At 30.4% G+C, this 19945-nt stretch overlaps 1 protein-coding gene and 1 long non-coding RNA gene across 3 annotated transcripts in view; one reads left to right on the forward strand and one right to left on the reverse strand.

The window, feature by feature from the left end:
- LOC129915577 (kelch-like protein 4) overlaps positions 1–14627 on the forward strand; it is a 42651-nt gene extending 28024 nt beyond the window's left edge. Inside the window, exon 2 of one of the 2 annotated variants that reach the window (XM_055995188.1) lies at positions 12912–14627. In XM_055995188.1, coding sequence (XP_055851163.1) covers positions 12921–14555 — 1635 coding nt within the window. In that variant the 5' untranslated portion in view covers positions 12912–12920 and the 3' untranslated portion in view covers positions 14556–14627. Of the gene's footprint in view, positions 1–7695; positions 9485–12911 lie in introns of those variants that run through there. The other variant, XM_055995195.1, reaches the window with a different exon arrangement.
- Positions 1–19945, reverse strand: part of LOC129915738 (uncharacterized) — a 279418-nt gene that overhangs the window by 242157 nt on the left and 17316 nt on the right. The window lies entirely within an intron of this gene.

Consider the following 19945-nt stretch of genomic DNA (forward strand, 5'->3'; position numbering starts at 1 on the left):
TCCTCTTTTATATCAAGATTTAATTTAAAATAAAATCCCCCGAGAGAGAGATTCAAAATTGAAAGGATATCTTTGGCATTGGCACTGGCACCCTCTGTTTCTATCGGTCGCTTTTTCGTTGGTGTCCGCAATCAGTCATCAGATAGTAAATAGCTAAGAGTAAAGTTATAGCAGCAAATCTCAATCTCAATACCTACCCTTTGATTTTGTCCAACTGTGATGGACCGGTTTTTAGTCAAAAAAAAAATCATGGAAGCACTACACAACAACACCGACCGACACTGTACATATCGTCGTGGTGTTTTGTATTGTTTTTTTGGTCTTGTTCCTGTCCCATTTCTCAGGCAAAGTTATACAAGACTAGATGGTTCTAAAGGCTACTCTATAATAAAATAGCAACAAAAAAAAAAGGGTAACCAAGCGGATACGGAAAGGACATGAACCGAATATAATTAGCCTATTGCATATGAAGGGCTTTGAAAGTCAGATAAAACCGAGTATATCGTCACAAATAACTTAGTTCTTAGCGCATGCAGGAGTTATATTTCAGGAGCGGATTTATTATGCTTTCAAGTTTTAAAATCAGGGTCGCACATTAAGTTCAAAAACATTGGCAAATCCTTTCTGAGATTTACTGAAAAAGTTTTATCTTTGGCAAAAGATCCAAGGCATTACTATACTTTTGATGAATGTGTTACGCACTATAAGGACGTCCCTTACTTTGGCGGACACTTTGTGGCGGAATCAAAAAAAAATTATTCCATTAATTGTAGCTAATTAAATGCTAATTTGTTGCGCAAACCAAAAATTTGTATCTCGCATAGTTTTTGAATTATGCGGAATTTTCCGCTAAAATAAGTCTGAAGTAAGCGGACAAAATCTGAAATAATTGAAATTAATGAGTTTAGTTGACCTTCAAATTTTGTAGCTTTTTAAATGCTTTTCAATTACATAAACTTGGTTTTTGTAGCTTGAACAGTTTTTTTTTTATTCAAAATTCCGCTAAAATAAGACTGATGTTAGCGGACGAAAGTAGGAAAATTAATATTTTTTTTAATGCCCGAAATTGTAGCTAATTAAATGCTAATTTGTTGCGCAAAAATTAATTTTGTAGCTCCTCTCAGTCATTTTCTATTTCAATTTGAAGTTTAAAAAGGAGGAGGTATTCAATTCAAATTTTTTTTGTTTTTTGTATTTGTTACCTTATAACTTTGGACTGAGTGAACCAATTTTGATAATTCTTTTTGTATTTGAAAGCAGTGTGGTCCCATTTCAATTTCGTTTAGTTCTGGCTATAGTACCTAACATAAAACCCATTTTTTATCCATGGAAGTCGGTTTTGTTTTTTTTTTTTTTTTTTTGATAAAAATGATAATGGTCTCTCTTTTGCTACAAACGAAGAAACAAAAAGGTATGTTGCGTGTCGTCTTCTTGAGAGTCCCCGTACTGGCAGGCTGGATTTCTCGGTTAGCCGATCTTATAGAGAAAGATCAACATAATTTTTCAAAAAACCAATGAAAAATGGAATCCCAACAGAAGTCCTCACATGCAACTGAACCTGCTGAATAGCTTCTTCGGAGCTTTCGAACGGAGATTCCAAATTCCTCCCGATATGGTGAAGGACTATCTAAGGGATCGAGAGATGCTTTACGAGTAATTTACATTACTGTAGGGTTGCAAGACTGACAAAATGCCACTAACCCCTGGCCCAAAATAAGCCCCCAATCTGTGAGCTGAGAAAAGAAACCTATCATTTTGTTAATCTTCTCATAAATATCATGACTTATTCGGTTCGGTACATACGACTAATTTCTTCGGTGTGTATAACGAGCTCTTTTAGAACATACTGCGAACTGTTTCGAATTAGGACTTTCTGGAATTCCTTCGCTAAGTATCACGCATAGATTTGTTAAGTACTATAAATTGAATTTTTGAACATCAAACATTTCTCCGGTTAACATTATGAACTGCTACTGTTAGTATCACGGATTACTTGGTAAGCGCAAAGGTTTGCAATAAGTACTTATATCACAGAATACTCCTCTTAGTATAACGAATTTCTAAGGTAAGTCTCGTATCCCGACTAACAATTTTGCTTCTGTAAAGCTTTATACATGCTTCTTTTGTTTCTATAAAGCTTTATAGAAGCAAAATTGTTAGTTGGGATATTCATTTGGTATATATCACAGTGTGATATTACATACGACGCATCGCGACGGGTTACTTTGGTGTATACAACAGAAAAATTCCACATGTTGCATCGTTATATATCACAGATTTTCTATCACGAATTCATTAATTGCCCAGTTGTATATCACGAATATTTTCGTTGAATGTTCTGGGTACGTACGACAGACTTCGACGATAAGTATTTCGAGCTCCTTTGGTAAGCATTTTTTTGGTAATCAAATCACACTGATCAATATTAAAGATATCACAGATTCTTTCGGCAAGTAAACGATAATTTTCACGAGCTATTGTAGTAAGTACGGGGGGCCTTTTTTGTATATGACGAATTTTTCGGAGAAGTATCATGGTCTCCTGCGATAAGTCTAACATGTGATGGATTTTTTTGGTAAATATCACAAGTTCCTTCAAAGAGTACTTAGCGTTGCACCGTGATTGATTCGGATTTCTCTAGTAAATATGGAAGATTCCTCCAGTTAATATCACAGGATGTTTCAAAGTTTATGTGTTTAATAATCATACAATTCTCCGCTTAGTATCACTGATTACAGTTAAGCATATCACTGATTTCTCATAACTATCACTACTTCTCTCAGAGTGTGTAGCACGGACAGTATATATGTCAGATTTCTACGATAAGTAACATGAGTTACTTGGAGTAACAAGGTTTGTCACACCCGGCCTCCAATTGAGTTCTCTGAGTAAGTAGCATTCTCTAAAAGTATCACAGATTTTCTAGAGTAATCATCACAGACTGTCTCAATCAGATTTCTGCGTTAAGTACTTATAAATAATTTCTTCGGTAAGTATCACGGATTTCCCTGTAGGTATCACGGGTTTCTGTGATATCTACGTCGTATTTCTCCAATATGTATTACAAGCTGTTTCGGAAAATACCAAAGGTTGCCAAATTGTGTATCACAGAGTGCTCCAGTTAACATAACAGATTTGATGGTCACTAAGTATCACGGATGGCAAAACAATATATCATAGCCTATATATCATGTCGCGGACTCTTTGATCTCCGCAAAATATCCTGGATGCCTCCGCTAAGTCTCTCGAATTGCTTGAGTATAAACAACAAAATTTTTTTGGTAAATATCACGGGTTACTCCAATTATTATCATGGACTATTCCAGTTTTTATTAGTAACAAGTATTCCTTCATCGATAAATTCTGTCTGCTCTTACTTTCTTGATTCTTTGAACTTTTTGAAGTTGATCTCCTTTTCCGGCGTTTATATCAGAGTAAAAAAATTACTTTTTGACAAGTGTCAAAATAACTTTTACCTATTCAACGTTTACAGTTCAGAGAAAAAATCGGGGAATCGGCCCAATGCTAGGTTCCTTGTTCACTATCCTGGCCCTGACTATTGCAAGGTTAGAATTCAAGTAAATTCCCGCTTTCAGCCAAAACTCCCTTGACTACTATCCGATGCATTGCTATCTGGTCCTCCAAATTATAAATCCGCTCCTGATATTTATCTGGAGACTGGAGAAGATAAAACCAGCTTCAAAGTGAGTTGACTACGAATCCAAACCTCGAGTAATTTTGTTGTTCAAGAAAGGGTAGATGAATGAGTAGGCAAGGCATTCCATTTGTATTTTTTTTTTTTTTTTTGCATTTAAGTGAGGTGAAGGTTGCTGCATGGTTACAAAAGAAGAATCTGCTTTTTTTCTAATCATGGCAAAGAAATATTACGTTCACATTGCAATAAGAAGTTAAAAAAAAAAAAAACGAAGTTTCATATTTTCTGGTAAAAAGTGCAGAAAACATTTTTTCCTGACATGGAAAAATTTATTATTGTCAGATATGTAAATGTTATGAAGGATAATGGGCAATGACTGAAAAAATTAAGGACTAAAAAGGATATTTTTCTGGATAATTTTTCGTGCGTAAATGGTGTCATTTGTCGAGATAGAAGTTATAAGTACAGATATACCTACATATGCAGGCAAAGAGGTATCCTTTTTTGTCCTCGGTCAGGAAGAAGGAACAAATTTTGTTTTTAATTAAGAAACCTTTTTTTTTTTCTCAACATAAGGTTGGATGTGTCATAATCAAATTTATCCTACTGACCTTCAAAAACTTGAAGCCAAACAAAAAAAATAGATAATAAATTTCAAAGTTTTTGATTTAAGGATACATCTTTATCCGTTTCAGGATGTCATTTTATTTTTATTTTCTTATTTTTATTTTTTTTTTTTTTTTTTTGCTGAAGGACACTTAAGTAGGTATATTGAACGCGTTCAAGTCAACTTGATTTAATTTTAATTTAAACAAAAAAAAAATTCATTTCGTTTCATTTTAGTCCTTCAATGTCCCTTTTTTTTACATTTCTTTTTATTTCCAATTAGAATTTCAATTGAAAGAAGATTTGAAATTATTTTCTTCAAGTTGCTTTTATTATTATATTTTTTTTTCTTGTTAAACTTTTGATTGTGTTTTTCTTTTATGATGAGGCGAGTTTGTCAAAAGAAGAAGGTAATTACGAATAAGATTTCGCGGGACAGGAAATTACCAGACAAAAAAATAAAAAACGAAACAAAAATAAATTAAAAATTATCAAAGAAGGAAAGATTACAGTTTTTAGATTTCATACAAATTTAGGAAAGCTGGATGCAATAATTGCTTTATCTTTACATTGAGTCGGATTTTGTAAATTTAATCCAGTACAGAGTTGTAAAAAATCATTTTTTTTAATGCAGTTTTTTTTTTAATTACAAATTAGAAAAAAAAATATTGCAAATAAAAAAAAAACTGTTACAACTAAAAATATTTTGCATTGAAAAAAAAAACAAAGTTATTGCACCCTAAAAATAATTGCATTGAAAATTTTTATTGCAAATAAAAATACTCTAAGTGTGTGCATTAAATATTTTTTTTTTTAATATTCGTTGAATTTCTTACAAAGCTTTATTTGGCGACTCTCCAGAGGGGTTTTTGGAATAAATTTTTTTGGACAAAAAATAACTGTAGGTACTTGTCATATACCGATTTTAGCAAAGTTCAAAATTTCTCAAAAATGGCTCCAACGATTTTGTTTAAAAATTCAAATGTACATAAATTTAAAGACAATGGAAAAATTTTTTTTTTCAAAATCATTATAAACGGTACCTGCCATAGAACCGTTTTTTTTTTTACTCCGAAACTACTTATTCTATTTCAACGAAACTTTTTTAAAAAAGCATTAACGTATAAAATTTGTATATTAGCCAAAAATAAAATTTTGAAAAAATTAATTTTTGGATTTTTAGACAAATTTTGAAAATTTTTTTTTAAAAAAATCAAATTTTCGATAACTGGAAATTGAATTTTTTTGAAATTTTGGTTTAACATGTTGACCAGTGATTTATTCAAAATGGCATACCAATTTTATTTTTAAACTATTTTTTCCAAAAAAAAATATTTATAAAAAATTAGTTTTTTAACAAACGGCTTTAACAATATTGAAATTTTTTTCCTAAAAATGCATCTTAATAAAACAAATGAAATTGCATACTTGCAATGGATGAAACCCATTGGAAAAGGAGGTGAATATGATAAAAATGAATGTAAAAATAAATTACGGGCGAACCAAGTTCGGGAAGTGGATGGGTTGAGTTTTTAATGGTAAAAAATGGTAGGTATATCTCGATTTCCGGCAAAACTACAAATCCTATAGAAAAAAATTGTATGGCAAAATTGTAGGTAATAAAAAGATCTACAACTTTTGTATCAACAATTTTTTCACATAGCCTCAAAATTTATGTGAAAAATTTAAGAAAACCGAGTTTTTGGTTTTTTATTTTTATCTTTTTCAAAAACAAACATTTTTCTACGAAATTTGGTGAAAACTTAACTTATTATGTCCCAAATACACTGTAATTTATTTAATTTAAAATATTAATTATTATTATATTTTGACTTATTTTCTCAAAAACTAGAAGACATAGAAACATATAGTTTTCACGGTTCGATAAGGAATCAATTGAGGCAGTTTTCTGTGTGAGTAATTTTTTTTTACTTAAATTCGCAGTCTGGACAAAAATAGTATAAAATGAGTTTTAAAATTTGTTTCCCCTATTTTTAACTTTGAAATCGATTATTTCAAAAACTAATGGTAATATTATATTGATTTAAAAATTAAAATCAAATGCACAATTTTGCCTTTTGGAAATAGTATCATTTATTACTGTAAGTAATGCCGTTGTTTTTTAATAATTTTTTTTTATTTTGATAATTTTTTTTTTTTAGAAAAATGCCCCTCCCACCTAAACGGGGGGAGATAGACCCCCCTCTCAAAGAAAAAAAATGTTTGTATTGAGCTCCTCTACAAAAACTCTTCATCCAATCCTGGCGCCCAACTTATCTTACTACGTGCCGAAACAACATTTTTGTTCTATACCTAAAAGTTCGAATTTCTGTATCTGGGTTGAAATCGAAAAATTTTTTTTCTAAGCCAATTTTGAAGTGATTTTCATAAAAAATACCTCGATCAATTGGGAAATAGATATAGTTTTAGAATATATTTTTTAAATAGCATGTTGTTTTGAAAACATATACTTTAAATTGATGCCGAAGTTGGGCAAATGACAAAAAAAATTGAATTTTTGGACTTTGACATCTTATAAATTCTAAGTGGTTTAACCGAGTTACATGTTTTATACATTGTTAAAAAGGTATATTTATCTTCTATCAGAAACTGTAAAAAAATTGAAAATGGGTAAAAAATTGTCGAAGCTAGAATTTTTTCAATGGGTGGAGGTCCAAAAAACCGTTTTTTGCCCGTAACTCCAGATTTTGGGGGTGTTAGGGGATTTTCAAATACCGTTTCGTAATAAGTGCGACTAGCTCTACAAAACCTGATAGGTCTCCGCCCGCGTATATTTTGAGTGTTACACCGTGTTATTGAAAAAAACTATTCAACTTGCAATTTTAATCTCGAGTTGGAGTTAACTCTCAACTTGCCAACTTCAGAGTTTTCCTAAAGTTAAGTAATAGTGAATAAAATGGCCTAAAATAAAATAAGGTAAAATACATATTATGTTTTTAAAGAAGAAACATTTAAAATTTGCTATTGATTTTAGTCTTTTAGAGTTTCAAGCACTACCGCCATTTGCCGCCATTGTCTCTCTGATTCCAGCGGATAGTGTAGGCTCTAAGCAAGAATTCCAAAAAAAAAGATTCATCCGGAACCGTCCGGATTCGTCTTCTAGAACCATTTGAAGTTGAAATTACATGCATTTTAAACCTGACTTGATTTTTTTTTAGGCCCACTGTGTGTCGTCGTGAGCCAGGAGCACTAGAAAAACTCTCCACTCCTCAAGAAGCGCATTTCTTCTCTGCTTAACTTGGAGTGTAGTGAAAATTTGCGTGGATTTTCAAGAATTGTGAATTCTACAAAATTGTACCTTTCTCAAGCCCTCCTCAAATTTGAATGTCATAGCTCGCCTTCTTTGATTAAAATGCGTTTTTTTTTTTTTGTTTGAAGTCTTTGAATGAAAAAACTTCTTCATTTATTTGCAGATTGAAAATGGAAGCAGCAAAAAACAATGAAGAAACCGTATTTAAAATCGGCCAACACGCTCGTAAGGTACTTAACTTTCTCAAAGATGGAAATAATTGTGAGCTTACCGAAGAAATCACAAATACATTCTGTGAGAACTATTTGGAAGTTCTCCGTCATGCTCGGACAGTTTCAAATGATAATGTTGTCAAACTAAGAGAAATCGGACTTTGCACATGGAAACTTGCCTTCGATTTCATGTATACAGGATCCATTAAATCGTGCCTCGAAACAATCGAGGAACTTTTACGAATTGCATTATTTTTTAAAATGAATACATTAGTTGATGATTGTTGTGAATTAATTGAGAATAATATAAATTCCAGCAACTCTTTGAAATGGTTTCGATTGGCCAATGAATTAAATCTACCCACTCTTAAAGCCAAGTCTTTCAACTTTCTTTATTTTGTAAAGATACCAAAGCTGCAAGGTAATGTTAAACTAAATGTTAGTGAATTGAAAGAATTACTTTTCAAAGATAATGGAGACTTTGGATACTTTGAAGAGGATATCTTTCTGTCAATAATCGCATGGATAAATTATGACAAATTAAATCGTGAACATCTTACTTTTGAACTTTTGTCAATGGTTCGTTTTCAAAAGTTAACTCCTCTATTTATTTTGAAAAATAAAGAATCAATTTATAAAACCACTGAATGCTGCCAATTGATTGACAGCTGGCTTAACTGGCATCGAATGCCAAGCACACGTTCTAAAAATCTCCAAAAAATTAAGCCTAAACTTACAGTTTTAGGTCTATCAAGTAACGATAAAAGGATCATAAATATTCAAACTTATGATCCTATAAAAAACGCATGGTGGATTGAAATGGAGGAACTTTCACCAGAGTTTGTAGAGTTTGCTTCAATGATAGTTATTGATAACAAAGTGTTTGTAGTTGGAGATAACTTCAATCGGAGGAAAAGAGTTGAATATTTTGACATTGACACCAAGAAATGGATTGATTTCCCACCAATGAAAAAAGGACGTTCCAATTGTCAGTTGGCAGATTTGAATGGATATTTATGTGTTTTTGAAAGAGCTCATATTGGTGGAATAAAAACTTGCATGGAGATCTATAATTTCTACACTGGTAAATGGCAAAGTCTCAAACCGCTGTATAAACCGACCTGCAAAACTCAAATAACATCTCACAATCAAATTTTATACATACTTGATTTTGAAAAAGGTTTTTTGCAATCTTACGATGCTATACTAAATAAATGGAATTCCAAATTCATTGGGACAAAGTCAATTGTAGATTTTGGATTTGCTGCAGTTGAAGGATTTCTATACATCATTGGTGGCTATTGTACAATCAAATGTAAAGAAATTAAAACTGTTGAACGGTACGATTTACAAAATGATTCTTGGTGTGAAATGGCTTCATTGCCAGAGGCTCATTCGATTTTTCAAACAAAAGTTTGTGAAAATAAAATATTTATTGTAGATACTGTAAGTCAGTGTATTAGAGAGTATTATATTGACTACAATACTTGGACAAGTTATTTTTATTTACCAAATGTTGAATGTAACTATATTTATTTTAAATAAAATAAATACTAATTTTAAGCCCTGATTTTTTAATCGTCAGTTAAACTATCAGATTAATAAATGTCAATACAAAAAAAACTTTTATTTCTAGGAATAAGCTCTATCTGAGGTTTATCTGACTATTGAAAAATTGGCCCTAAATGTAACTTGTTTGTTTGTGCTTTGATATAAATAAAAAATTTATTAAAAAACTAAGTTTTTAAAATTATTTTTCTGTATCCAATACCGCGGTGTAACACTCAAAATATACGCGGCGAAGACCTATCAGGTTTTGTAGAACTAGTCGCACTGAATACGAAACGGTATTTGAAAATCCCCTAACACCCCCAAAATCTGGAGTTACGGGCAAAAAACTGTTTTTTGGACCTTCACACATTGAAAAAATTCTATCTTCGACAATTTTTTACCCATTTTCAATATTTTTGCAGTTTCTGATAGAAGATAAATATACCTTTTCAACAATGTATAAAACATGAAACTCAGTTAAACCACTTAGAATTTATAAGCTGTCAAAGTTCAAAAATTCCATTTTTTTCGTCATTTGCCCAACTTCGGCATCAATTTAAAGTATATGTTTTCAAAACAAGATGCTATTTAAAAATAATATTCTAAAACTATATCTATTTTCCAATCAATCGAGATATTTTTTATGAAAATCACTTCAAAATTGGCTTAGAAAAAGTTTTTGAGAAAATTGAAAAATTATTTTATCAGATTTTTCTTTTTTCAAAATATTTTTTGTTTTTACATATTTGTTTTTATTTTTCAATTTTCTCAAAAACTAGAAGACATAGAATCATATAGTTTTCACTGTTCGATAAGGAATCAATTGAGGCAGTTTTCTGTGTGAGTAAGTTTTTTACTAAAATTCACAGTCTGGACAAAAATAGCATAAAATGAGTTTTAAACAAATTTTTTTCGCCTATTTTTAACTTTGAAATCGATTATTTCAAAAACTATTGGTTATATTATATTGATTTAAAAATTAAAATCAAATGTACAATTTTTCCTTTCGGAAATGGTATAATTTATTACTGTAAGTGTTGCCGTTGTTTTTTAATAATTTTTTTTTTTTGATAATATTTTTTTAGAAAAATGCCCCTCCCACCTAAACGGGGAGTGATAGACCCCTCTCCTAAAAAAAAAAATGTTTGTATTGAGCTCCTCTAAAAAAACCCGTTATCAAATCCTGGCGCCCAAGTTATCCTACTACGTGCCGAAACAACATTTTTTTCTATACCTAAAAGTTCGAATTTCTGTATCTGGGTTGAAATCGAAAAATTTTTTTTTCTAAGCCAATGTTGATGTGATTTTCATAAAAAATATCTCGATTGATTGGGAAATAGATATAGTTTTAGAATATATTTTTTAAATAGCATCTTGTTTTGAAAACATATACTTTAAATTGATGCCGAAGTTGGGCAAATGACGAAAAAAATTGGAATTTTTGAACTTTGACAGCTTATAAATTCTAAGTGGTTTAACTTAGTTACAAGTTTTATACATTGTTGAAAAGGTATATTTATCTTCTATCAGAAACTGTAAAAATATTGAAAATGGGTAAAAAATTGTCGAAGCTAGAATTTTTTCAATGTGTGAAGGTCCAAAAAACCGTTTTTTGCCCGTAACTCCAGAATTTGGGGGTGTTTTCAAATAGCGTTTCGTAATCAGTGCGACTAGCTCTACAAATAGGTCCTGTTAGGTCTCCGCCCTCGTATATTTTGAGTGTTACACCGTGTTATTGATTAAAATAGCAATTCTTATCAAATCAACGACCAACGAAAATTTTCTAATGAAAATCAAAAGATACCACTGAATTTTAAGCAAAACTTTTTCGAAAACTGTGCATTTTTGAAGCAAGACAAGGAACCGATTTTGAAAAATTTTGGAGCCACAAATAGCCGCTTTCAAAAATGGTCAAAAAAACGCAATCAATTTTTGTGGCATGAGATTTAAAATAAATAATTTTTGAAAATTAAAAAAAAAAGTTATTTGAAAATTTAAAATTTTTAATTTTACCCAAATGTGGAGCCGTATTGTGAATGTGCAGCAGTAAAGTTCGAGATCATGACTGTCGTCGATATTGGAGAAGAAGAAATTTCAAATTACTTTTGCTTATCAGACATCAATGTTTTTTTTTTTTATTCATATTTATTTGTGATATATCATATTTTAATTTAATTAGTAAATATACATCAGCAGAAAAAAAAACAATGTCAAATCAAATAAAATGCACGACACCGTGTAGCACGTACTTGCTCTTATGTTAAAGTAGCTTTTATCTTCTTTCTTTTCTTGTGTCTTCTTACTTTCAACTTGTTCCAACAAAAAAAAGAGGTGTCTTCGAAAAAATAACCCTGGTGGTAAATCGATGAACTAAAATCAGCCGTTAACAGAAAGTAACGACTTTTTGAAAAAAAAAAAAAATAGAGTTTTATTAATTGTGTTATTTTGCAATAATAAGTAGATTTTTGATTAATTTTTTTTTTGTTGGATCAATTAAAGAAGGTATTTTGTCATTTGGGGAAAATTATATTGCTTTTTTAATAAAACTACATATCGTCGGCCTCATAAGGAAACCTCGTAACTCCCAAAATCAAAATTTTAAAGGAGAGACGAATGAGTAGAGAGACTACAGAGTAGTTATGGGGAGTAACGTGCTGTGTAAAATTTGAATTTAAGTCTATTTAGAGTTTTCGGAATGACTTCAAATTTTCTGGGTTGCTCCGCTGACATATTTTCTAAAAAATGGCATTCAAAAGTCATTTTCGAAAAAAGGCGGAGTTACGAGGTTTCCTTATGAGACCGACGATATTTAAAAATACATTAGAAAATGAGAAATTTTGATGTTTTTCATGAAATGATTATTCAAAAATAAGGCCAAAAATCAAAAATCCGCTCAGACCATATTCTAATTTTATTCATTACTTTTAAAATGACATATATTATCATATGTGTTTTCCACTTCAGTTTCTCGTAAACTATGCAAGAAAAAAGTTGTTTTGGACTATTTTGCAAAAAACTATTACTGAAATATTAAAATAAGGTATGAACAAAATTTAAAAAATAAAAATGTAGCTAGACCATATTTTAGATTAAATGTCAATCTTTCATTAGCAAATTAGTTTGTTGCAATAAGTGTTCTGTGGACCTCACAAACTGTGCAGAAATTTTCCAAATTTCTCGTTTTTTTCCAAATTTTGTTGGAGGCCTCTTAAGGCTTTCTATGAAAAACAATTAGGAAAAATATAATTTAATAAATAAAAGGAATTTCATCAGTAATTTAAAAAATATATAAAATGTGTTTTTAAAATAAATGAAATACCGTTTTAAATGCTTTTGATAAAAAAACGAAGTAGGCCATCTGATTTCTTGTAAGACAAACAAAATTAAAAATCGTAAGAGGCGTTTTTTTAGAAAGTAATTTTTGTATACAGGGTGTCCCACAGTCACCACCCCCCAAATAAAAACCATGGATTCCTGACGTCATTTTAAATCGAAAAACTGGCTTTATCTTTGCCAAACTACGTCTGAAAGATTTTTTTTTCAAACTTGTGTAATGTCTGAATTTTAATTTCCTGACTTCCTTGATATGACTTAAACAAATTTATTTTCTTTCCAGATTTCCACAATGGCATCGCAAAAAATCGATCAAGAAATATGTAGACAAATTGACCACTCGGTAAAGCTTTACGAAAAACTACAAACTTTCTACAAGGAAAATGAATTATTTGACACTATTTTAATAACTGGAAACAATAATTGCGACAAATTAAAAACTCATCGTATAGTCTTATGTGCCTTTAGTAAATATTTTATGGAAATTTTTCATAAAAATCAATTCTATACAAATTCTGCACACGAGCATATTATCGAATTGAAAGAAATTGACATTTCAATACTGAAAATTATAATCGAATTCATGTATACAGGTTCTATTGTATTAGATTTGCAAATTATTGAAAAACTCTTGAAAACTGCATCACTTTTACAAATGACAAACCTAATCGATGATTGTTGCAAATTAATTGAAAAAAACATCGATTTTACCAATTCATTGAAATGGTTTCGATTGGCTTATGAACTTAATTTGGCAGCACTAAAAATCAAATCCTTAGAATGTACTTGTAGTAATTTTGAAAAAATATCAAAGGAGAATCATGAACAACTTTTGTTGTTAAATGTAAATGAATTGAAAGAATTACTATTCAACAGCAATGACATTCTTGTTGGAGTCTTCGAGGAAGATGTCTTTTTGACAGTTGTGGCATGGATAAATTATGACAAGCTAAATCGTGAAGGTCTTCTTTTAGAACTTCTGTCATTGATTCGTTATTGGGCACTTACGCCCAAGTTTATTGTTAAAATGAGAAAATCAGTTTGTAAAACTGTTGAAAGTTACGAATTGATTTGTAGTTGGCTTCAATGGCATTTTAATTTAAAGAAAATAGAAAAGATTGAAAAACTTGCCATTGTATTTCCAAGTAATGGAAAGGATAATGTAATGTACAGTTATAATTTCAAAGACAAAAAATGGTCCTTTGAAATGAACATAATTCTACCATCGCCAGATGAATGTATGGCTTCAAAAATATTAATTGATAATAAACTGATATATGTTGGAGGGGCAGCTTTTCAAGGTGTGACAAATAGAGTAAAGTGTTATGACATAGATTCCAAAAATTGGATAAACTTTCCAGTAATGAAGAAAAAACTAATAAACTGTCAGTTGGCAGATTTAAATGGATATTTATGTGTTTTTGGTGAAGATAATCATGGTTCTAATTCCCTTGAGGTTTATAATTTTACGACTGACAAATGGTTTGAAGTGGAAATTCCTAAGACAAGCTTAGTAAGTCGAATAGCGGGTTTTAATGGCGTCTTATACATTCTGGATTTCGAAAATGGGTTTTTGCATTCTTACCATGTGCTTACAAAAAAATGGACTTTGAGAAGAGTACAAAAAGATTCAATAGTTGATTATTGTTTTGTTGCAACTAAAATATTTTTGTACGTTATTGGCGGTATCACTGAAGACAATATTCTTAACATTGTTAAACGTTATAATTTACAAAATAATTCCTGGTGCGAAATGGCTTCATCACCATTTGCGGGCTGCTTTGAAGGAAAATTAATTAACAATAACATAATAATTTGCGATTGGTTTGATGTTGCAGGTTATAATATTGACACGAATACTTGGAAAAAATTTAAACTTGTTTCTCCAATTGTTTGGGGATTAACGTTATGTAGTCTCGCTGTTTAAATAAGATTTATTGTTGTTAAATTCACTTTGATATGATAAAACGAAGGCTAACATATTTTTATATACAAATGTAATAAAGATAAGTTTTTAACATTTTTTTATATAAAACTCGTTTTTAAAGAAAAAAAAAAACTCCTCTCAAACAATGTTGTGATCCAAAAGAAGTAGGTCGCCTTGTGTCGCCATGTCGCCTTGTCGCCATGTCGCACAGTGGTGCCATTGGTCGTTTTTGGCGTCAAAATTCATTTGCACAGCCATTTCTGGACGAAAAGTTATGAAATTTGGTACACTGAATGATAATAGTATAGAGAATAAGAAAAAACTGCCAATTTTTTTTTATTCAAAATGGCGTCTCCAAAATGGCGGAAAGAATGGGCGTTAAAATAGAATTTTCATTTTCAAAACAGTATATAAGCTAGAAATTGGGCTAAATTCATAACAAAAAGGTGTCAGATCTTAGATTTAGGATTCATAGATTCATATTCTCTGAAAAAAAAAAAATCAAAAATTTTAAAAACAAAAGTCCAAAAAATGCCAAATTAGTAAAACACATTTTAAGACCCCTTATTACGCTATTTCATGGATTGTTTTTTTAAATTAGCACAATTTTGAGATCTCTTCTATTAATGTTTCATAAGAAAATTGAAAATATTGCGGTTATATGGTTGCCAACTATGTTTTTAAGTAAACATGTTTAAATTAAAATTGGTATGCCACTTTGTAGAAATCACTAATCCACATCTAAAAACAAAATTTCAAAAAAATACAATGTCCCGTTTTCGAAAATTTTATTTTTCAAAAAAATTATTTATTAATTATTTTTTTTGAAATTTTATTTTTGGCTTAGATTTGAGTTATATAAGTGCTTCTTCACAAAAAGTTTTGTTGAAATCGAATAAGCCGTTTCGGAGAATATCGGATTTAAAAAAAAAAAACCGTTCTATGGCAGGTACCGTTAATAATCCATTCGAGTTCATGCATTAAGCCGAATAGGGTATGTGTACAAACCAATTGTTGAGCCAAATCATTATTAACGGTACCTGCCATAGAACGGTTTTTTTAAAATCCAATATTCTCTAAAAGGGCTTATTCGATTTCAACGAATCTTTTTTTGAAGAAGCACTTATATAACTCAAATATAAACCAAAAATAAAATTTCAAAAAAAAAATAATTTTTTGGATTTAAAAAAAAAATTGAAAATCTTTTTTGAAAAATAAAATTTTCGAAAACGGGACATTGTATTTTTTTGAAATTTTGTTTTTAGATGTGGATTAGTGATTTCTACAAAATGGCATACCAATTTTAATTTAAACATTTTTTTTTTAATTTCGACCGATGATTCCTAAACACCCTGTGAAACAATTTTCTTAAAATTCATTGGTGTAACAGCCCTGGAAATTTCCTTCAAATTAAAAAAAAAATTGTACTGCTACCTCAATCCGTTCAAAAGTTATGATTTTTGCAACGAGATAAGTCATTTTGGACAACCGTGCGCCGCCGTGTCGCAATGTCACCTTGTTGCCATTATAACTTTTTATTTAAGGCTTGATTTTTCAGCATGTATATGTATGTATATTTTGTGCAGAATGTGAATGGAAAACGAAAGAAGCTTCAAAAAATTTAGTAGGAACCTCATATCGAAGCTTTTAATATCGAACAATGTGAGAAGTGGGACTTTTTGAACATTATGATCCTCCTGTTTTATTTCTCATAAAGACAAAATATATGAAGATGAAATGGTATTCAGACCCCAGAAACACACAATTCTAAAAGTTTTTCACCATGTAAGTATCCTAAAATCGATGTCATTGAAAAAATTCAAAATGGCGGAAAAGCTGCAAGTAATTGTAACAAACTTATTAAATTCCAAAGGCCATTTTCCAACATTATTTGTCTTTAGTTGGCCCTCAGTGCTGAATATTTCTCATAAATTTACAAATTAATACACTTTCTCGCATGGAACGCTACTGTAGCTAGCAGCGTTATAGCGTACAACACGCTAACGAACAAGAAGAAATAAAAAAATAAAACTCTTAGCATTCAGTTTGCACAGTAAACGACAGAATGATTGACGGTGAATTACAACGACAGCCCTTCTTTGGCTTGGTTTTTGTGGGGGAGGGGGTTAAATTATAGGATATCGGGAGCTGCTGATTGTACATGTGTGTACCTTACCTACATTATACACTGACGTATCAGGATACAACACATAAATCTCCTCCACATAAAAAAAAAAAAAAAAAAAACCGCACACGTGGCAGGATTGTGTGATTTATTCGATCACTGAGTTGTCAGGGTTTGTGCGAAACGGCTGACGAAAAGTAATGATGGTTTATTAAGGATTAAACCAAAACCAACAACAACAAAAAAAAAAGGAATCGATTTACTTCCGCATCAAAAGTAACTTTGGAAATAATTGTCTCAATGTGGTGTGGCAAAAATGTGTGTCTCGTTATTCAATTCGTTTTCTTTTTCAGTTCAGACACATTTTCTAGTGAGGAAAAATTAGGTTTCTAAAATAAAGAAGAAGGATATCTTCTAAACTGAAGATGATGATGATGCGAACGAATCAAGTATATCAAAGTGAAATAGTTTTTCCAAAGTGATTTATATTATTCAGCAAATGATGGCAGTTACTCTTGTTTTTTCTTTTTGCTCTGTTTGTTTGGTTTTACTGGTGGATTTGATGAGGTAGTATATGACCTGTAAGTTATTTGTTGGATAAACTTTTCCACAATTTGAAAGATATTTAATGTTTTATTCAGGACACGCAATTACTTTGGAAGGGCAAATTAATGAAGAATGATGGAAAATCCTGTTGTTTTTTTTTTTTTTTGGTTTAACAAATTCCTTTGCTTTAATTTTATTTCAGAAGATCTTGGAGCAAATGTTTAAGGAACCATCAACCATTTAATTTTCTTAAGTTTTTTTTTAAGGGGATGGTTTACTTTATTAAGAGGTTAGGGGCAGATTCTCCGGTTTGCCGTTAGATCTAGTGATACTACCAAATTGACCACCATGGCGTATATGTACTTTTTTTAACAATTTATTTTAGTCGATTCAAAACACCATATTTCGTTTGAGTTATTAAAGAGATCTGCCGTTCTAGAAATATGTCATCAAGTTATAACATCTGGCAGTTATCCTGACAGTAATGGGTTCAGACTTTGCAGCGGGACAAAATGTCGCCAAATTCGTGAATATTCGGAAAGGGACTTATTGTTTCCCGATTAAATTAAGTCATTCTTTGAAAATCCTTTTATGATTGATCAGAACTGCTTGGCGTTTAGATTAAGGAACATTGACATATTTTACATTTGGACACGGCTAAAAAGAGAAATCTTCAATGATAAAAACAAAAATATGAAAAGTAACGAAAATACTGTAAGAAAAATGGAGTTTTTGCTGACGATATAGAAAAAAATATATGGAAAGGCTTTTCGAAACTGCTTAGCAGCGATGACAACCAATTATTCGCTTTGAGTAGGTAGGCGAAATTTATTGACAAAAAATTTATTTAATAAGACTTAAATGGCATAAGTTTGTTGATGCGGGTGATCACCGGACTAACTGTTTCAAGCAAGTGCAAATAATTTGATCAGAATCATGCATCATTTTAGTATATCGTATATCCCTAAATAATGAAAACTTAACATTTAATAATATCCCAACTAAAATGAGGTATAGCCGTTTTCTGAACGTAGGATTTACAATTTTTTCGGTCATCTTGTGTAATGCAGAACATTTTTCAGTCAATTTAATTAGATCCTATCCGTATAGTAGAATCAGTAGAATCAACCTTTGACCTTTGAATCGTCACAATTTAGAGACTTTTTACCTGCTCCGTAGGGCAAGTATTAGTTTCGTATGAAAAAAAAAATGTTCAGATCAAAATTAACATTACGATGATGAAAAAGTCCAAAAGTGGTTTTCGTCATGACGACCGTCGCACATTGGTGACTTTGCCGCTTTTCGGCGTCAAAATTCATTTGCACGACCAATTCTTGAAGTAACGTCATGAAATTTGGATATTTGTATGGAGAATACAAAAAAGCTATTAACTTTTTTTTATTCAAAATGGCGGATAAAATGAGCCTTCAAATATAAATTTCTTTTTCAAAACAGCATAAAAGCTAGAAATTTGGCTAAATTCATCCCAAGGCAAAAAAATTTATGACGTATACATTAGACTGGGCCAAAAAAATAAAATATTTTTTTTTTTGAAAGTAACTTCGAAAATCATGTTCAGGATGATGAAAAAAAAATTTGGTGAAAATTTGAGCCGTTAAAAAAAATTTTAAGAGGTCTATCATCGGTGTTTTTTATTTTTATACATGATATGATGTTTTACAACAGAACTGCTAGACGATCAAAGTAAAAAAAATTTCTGTTCATTTTTTCTTATATAAAATTAAATTTCCTACAAAAAAGATCTAATTGAAAATTTTCGTCAGACGAGCCGTATTCGAGTAATTAAGCTTTTTAAATCGAAGTGTTTTTTCAATTTGCCTGTTTCACTTTGGAATTTTGTGATGAGCAAATAAGTGAATAGAAAAATAAAACCTTGACAGATTCTTATAGGAAATTTAATTCTCTACAAAAAAGGTCTTGTAGTAATTTGCCCTAAATTGAGTTTTGAAGAAGTTATTCACGATTTAAATCGAGAAAAAAATTAAAAAATCAATTTTCAATTTCAAAATTTTCTAATTCACTGAAAATTCAATATTTTCAAATTAGCAAGATGTTTTCTTGTAGGGAATTAAACGTTCTATAAAAAATTCCTTGGCAGCAAATTAATTGCTTTAACCGTTAAGAAGATATTCGTATCAAAACCAATGCCCACTGATTTCAATAGTTTTCTTATGACAAGTATGCATTTGCGATTTGAATACGATTATCTTCTAAACGGTTAAAGCAATTAATTTGCTGCCAAGGAATTTTTTATAGAACGTTTAATTCCCTACAAGAAAACATCTTGCTAATTTGAAAATATTGAATTTTCAGTGAATTAGAAAATTTTGAAATTGAAAATTGATTTTTTAATTTTTTTCTCGATTTAAATCGTGAATAACTTCTTCAAAACTCAATTTAGGGCAAATTACTACAAGACCTTTTTTGTAGAGAATTAAATTTCCTATAAGAATCTGTCGTGGTTTTATTTTTCTATTCACTTATTTGCTCATCACAAAATTCCAAAGTGAAACAGTCAAATTGAAAAAACACTTCTATTTAAAAAGCTTAATTACTCGAATACGGCTTGTCTGACGAAAATTTTCAATTAGATCTTTTTTGTAGGAAATTTAATTTTATATAAGAAAAAATTAACAGCAATTTTTTTTACTTTGATCGTCTAGCAGTTCTGTTGTAAAACATCATATATGTATAAAAA

The sequence above is a fragment of the Episyrphus balteatus genome, chromosome 1 (genome assembly GCF_945859705.1).
Source record: "Episyrphus balteatus chromosome 1, idEpiBalt1.1, whole genome shotgun sequence".
Lineage (NCBI taxonomy): Eukaryota > Metazoa > Arthropoda > Insecta > Diptera > Syrphidae > Episyrphus > Episyrphus balteatus.